This window comes from Penaeus chinensis, chromosome 27 (assembly GCF_019202785.1).
Source record: "Penaeus chinensis breed Huanghai No. 1 chromosome 27, ASM1920278v2, whole genome shotgun sequence".
In the NCBI taxonomy this organism is placed as follows: Eukaryota; Metazoa; Arthropoda; class Malacostraca; order Decapoda; family Penaeidae; genus Penaeus; species Penaeus chinensis.
Genome location: NC_061845.1, coordinates 14,678,708 through 14,683,185, shown reverse-complemented (window position 1 = coordinate 14,683,185; position 4,478 = coordinate 14,678,708). Strand labels below are relative to the sequence as shown.

Sequence of the window (4,478 nt, the reverse complement as noted above, 5' to 3'; positions counted from 1 at the left end):
CACACCACACACACACACACACACACACACACACACACACACACACACACACACACACACACACACACACATACACGCACGTACTCACACAATCAAACTCACTCATATACACATATTTACAGACACGCATACGCAAAATACCAGTAATAGACCACATCCTCTTTTATTCCCCTCTCTCTCTCCTTCCATCCTTCATAACCTCTACTTTTTTCCCTAAAAGCCCCTTCGCCATCGAGGAAATTCCCTCCAGTAATCGCCCTTTTCCCCTCCTTCTCTCCAGCAGTTGAGAGCAGCTCGACGCCGGACAGCGGGCAGAGTTCCCCGCCCAACGGCCTGCCAGCATCAAGGTCGTCCTCGGGATCCACGCCCATCCACGAGGAAGGCGGCGGGTCCCCCTACGGCCCCCATGGAGGCGGAGGACAAGGCTCGTGCTCCGACCTCACCCTCTATTCCTCGCCGTCTCTCCCCAATATCTCGCTAGGCCGTCCTCCACATTCCACGCAACCCGTGAGTACCAGGGAAGGCGTGTCTGGGGTGCATGGGGGGAAGTGGGGGTGCCTAGGCTGCTGGGAGAGGGGGTCCTCGTCTGAAGCCTTGGGCATTGGATATGTGGGGGAGATATTCATGTTTGGGCGCATGAGGGAGGTGTTTCCTGTGTGGGTGTATGAGTTATCAATGCATGTTTGGAAATATTGAGGATATTTCTTTCATGTTTGGGTATATAAAGGACGTGTTCATGTTTGGATATATGTGGGAAGGTTTTTCATGTTTAGATATATATGTGGGAAGGTTTGAATATGTGAAGGCCTACTCATGTTTGAATATGTGGGAAGCATTCATAGGGCAGACTCTCACAATAAGTATGCGAGAAAGAATACTTTAGTCATTTGTTTCCCGTGTTTGTAGCATCAACCTATATGTGTCGAGACGTGTTCATGGCGGGAGTGTTCTTCAACGTTCTCTGTTTTTTTTTCCCTTTTCCCAATTGTTTCCTTCGCCTCTGCGGCCGCTTCCCTCAGTAAAATTATCAGGTGCAAACTTTCTCTCGCTTTGAAGGCTGTATCAGACATTCCTTAGTTTTAATTTGGGATGTGTGTTAGATTTAATCTAGCCGGAATAAAATGCAAATAGATTAATATGAGTTAATGAGTACATAGATTTGAATAGTCAGTAACCTCAGGTATTTCGAGTAGGACATGTGTTATGCACATTACATCTGCCTTTATACAACTACATTACACTTATTTTATAGGCATATCTGTTGATCTTATATATTTTTCCTAGTTTTTCTTGTTTTTACTTCTAAATTTCTCTTCCAGTATTTTCCTTAATATTATACAACCTCTAATCTTTGAGTTTGTTTATGCAGTCTTCAAATTTCCTTTTTTTTTCATCTTTTTTACTCTCGCCCCGCCTTCCTTAATCTTTATAAGTACTTTTTGAAGCACGTTCCTTATTGTGTGTGTGTGTGTGTGTGTGTGTGTGTGTGTGTGTGTGTGTGTGTGTGTGTGTGTGTGTGTGTGTGTGTGTGTGTGTGTGAGACTGTCAACACGCGCGTCTTTCTGCGTTAGTGTGACACCTCTTCGCGTAAATAACCTCGGGTTTTCGTGCTACTCTTGAAGCATAAGCGCTCCTGTATTTATCTTGGAGCCTCACTCTGTCCTTGCCTTCCCCCTTTACCCCCTTATCTTACCTTCTCTATCCACTAGCTTTACTTCCTTATTCCCTTAACCTCAACATTCCTACCCCCTAATTTCTTACCTTGCCAACCTCACCTGCCTACCTTAACCTCCCTATGCAGAACCTCTTGCACACTCCCTACTCCATTTACCATATCCTCCTATTCACACCCCTTTAGCTTACCCTCCCTATGCCCTTTACCCCCGCATCTTATACTCCCCACTCCCCTTTACCCTTTCCCTTTCCCCCACCCTCCCTACCTTCCTTACCTCCGACTCTTTTTTTTTTTCTTTTTTTTCTTCTTCTTTTTTACAAAACTTTACACAACCTTCCGACATCGCGCACTTATGAGGTTATGATGTCTGCGATGATAAGGAGTAATAATGAGAGCCATGAGGTCAGGAGTAATGTCAGAAATAGTGGTGACCGATAATGATGATAATATAGCGATAGGGTTAGTGATAGTGATCAGGACAGTTGATAAAAAAAAGTCGATTTGGGAAATGGTGTGTGATTGCATATCTTTATTTAGAGCAATAACGATGGGGATGGGGGTGGCGGGGACCAGAGGAAGGGGAAGGAGGAGGGAGGGGGAAGTGGGGTAAGGGGTGGCAGAGGAAGGGACGAAGGGGAGTGGAATAAGGGGGAAGGGTACAGCTTGGTCAGTAGGAGGGCAAAGGGGCGCCGAGATATAAATACTGCACGCCTGATAACAAATATTGGACGTCTATATATAGCTCTCATTAGAACTCGAGCGATGAGTTCCGTGTCTCTTCGCTCTTTCCGACCTCTTAGTTCCATCCCCTCTTCGACTCCCGTCCTCTGCCTGCCCCCTCTCCAACCCTTCTCATGTCCTCTCTCTTCGCCCTTACTTTGCCTTTTCGCTCGGTTTCTCTGCTCTCCTCTTTTATCTCTCTCTGCATTTTTCGCTTGTCAGAGGCTCACCCTTTTCCTCTTATATCTTCTCTCTTTTCACTTCCCAACCACTCTTTCTCCAAACCTTTTCCAATCCTCTCTTTATTCCTCTCTCTCTCTCTCCCACTTCCTTTTTCCTCCCCTTCTCAGTCCCACTCCCATCTCCCGCCCCCTCCCTCTGCTCTTTCTCTTCCATTCTCCCTTCCTTCCTCCTGCCTTCCCGCCCTCCTTTCTCCCTTCATCCCTTTCCTCCCTTCATCCATCCATCCCTTCCTCTACCTCTCTCTCCCTCCCCCCTCCCTCCTTCCCTCCCTCCCTCCCCTCCCTCCCTCCTTCCCTCCTTCCCTCCCTCCCTCCTTCCTCCCTCCCTCCCTCCCTCCCTCCCTCCCTCCCTCCCTCCCTCCCTCCCTCCACCCCACCCTTGGCGGACAGCCCCGCGCTCTCCACGTCAGCCAAACTTCCCTGAATGACCCGAACTATTTAAACGGGCGAATGATGTAAAAATTCCCTTGGCAAAGATTCTGTTGCTGGCCTGGACGCTGCGGGTAGGCTGGCAGGCAGACGAAAGGGAAGGGGATAAGGAGGTTTGAAAAGGGAAGTGGGGGGAGAAGGGAATGGCGACGAGGGGGATGGGAAGGGAGAAAAGAGTGGTGAAGGGAGGAGGTAAGAAGGGAAAGGGGAAGAGGGGTAGAGAATTGGAAAGGGAGAAGGGAGGGGATGGGAAGGGGAGAAGGCAGACACAGTGGGGGAGGGGAGGGACGAATCAGGCACACGGGGGAACCTTATATTCGGACAGCTCATCAAAGGTGATTTGGCAAGGTGATTGGCAAGTAAACAGGCATAGAGGCAAATAGCACAGGCATATAGATCGGCAGACATACAGGCAAGTAGGCAAAGCAAATAAAACGATAATAAAAAGATTATCAGACGCAAGCAAGCAGAATGAGTCACGGGACGAAGAATATAGATGCGTGTGTAGGAAGAAGAAGCAAAGGAGGAGGAACAGGTGGAAGAAGAGGAAGAAACGGAAGAAGATTAGGACGATGGCAAATAGGAGAATGGGGAGGAAGAAAAAGATAAGGAAAGGGAAGAAGGAAGGAGGAGAAACACGTCGATGGTAGGGGTAAAGGAGAAGGAAATGGAAAGGAAATGAAGTAGAGAAAGGGCGAAGGTTAAGAGAAGAAGTAGAGGAGGAGAAGAAGCAGGAGGAGGAGGAGGAGGAGGAGGAGGAGGAGGAGGAGGAGGAGGAGGAGGAGGAGGAGGAGGAGGAGGAGGAGGAGGAGGAGGAGGAGGAGGAGGGGGGGGGGAGCATGCGCAGGGTGTCAGGAGGACAAGGCGACGCTTGCCCCGCCGCAGAGGTCGTTGGTGCCACGGCTGGCCACGGACACACCTCCCAGGAATGTGTGTATATTAGAGGACCTTTTTTCCGCGTTTATTTTTAGATTTGTTTTCGTCTTTATGGGATGGAAGGAGCTTGCTGGTGGCGCCGTCTTCTCCTCTTCTTCCTTCTCTTCCGCCTTTTCTTCCTTTTTCCCCCCTTCTCTTCTTATTATTACTATTATTTTCCTCCTCCCTCCTTTTTCTCCTCGTCCTCCTCTTAATTTTTCTTCAGCTTGTTCTTATTCTTTTTTTCGTATTCCTCTTCGCATGAGTAATCCCCCCCCCTCTCTCTCTCTCTCCCTCCCTCCCTCCCTCCCTCCCTCCCTCCCTCCCTCCCTCCCTCCCTCCCTCCCTCCCTCCCTCCCTCCCTCCCTCCCTCCCTCCCTCCCTCCCTCCTTCGCTCCCTCCCTCCCTCGCTCCCTCCCTCCCTCCCTCCCTCCCTCCCTCCCTCCCTCCTTCGCTCCCTCCCTCCCTCCCTCCCTCCCTCCCTCCCTCCCTCCTTC

General features: G+C 49.8%; 1 protein-coding gene across 1 annotated transcript in view; it reads left to right on the top strand.

Annotated features, from left to right (window-relative positions):
• LOC125039308 (histone deacetylase 4-like) overlaps nt 1-4,478 on the top strand; it is a 167,903-nt gene that overhangs the window by 146,592 nt on the left and 16,833 nt on the right. The window contains exon 9 of the mRNA XM_047633147.1: nt 208-507. Within this exon, the coding sequence (XP_047489103.1) occupies nt 208-507 (300 nt within the window). The remainder of the gene's footprint in view (nt 1-207; nt 508-4,478) is intronic.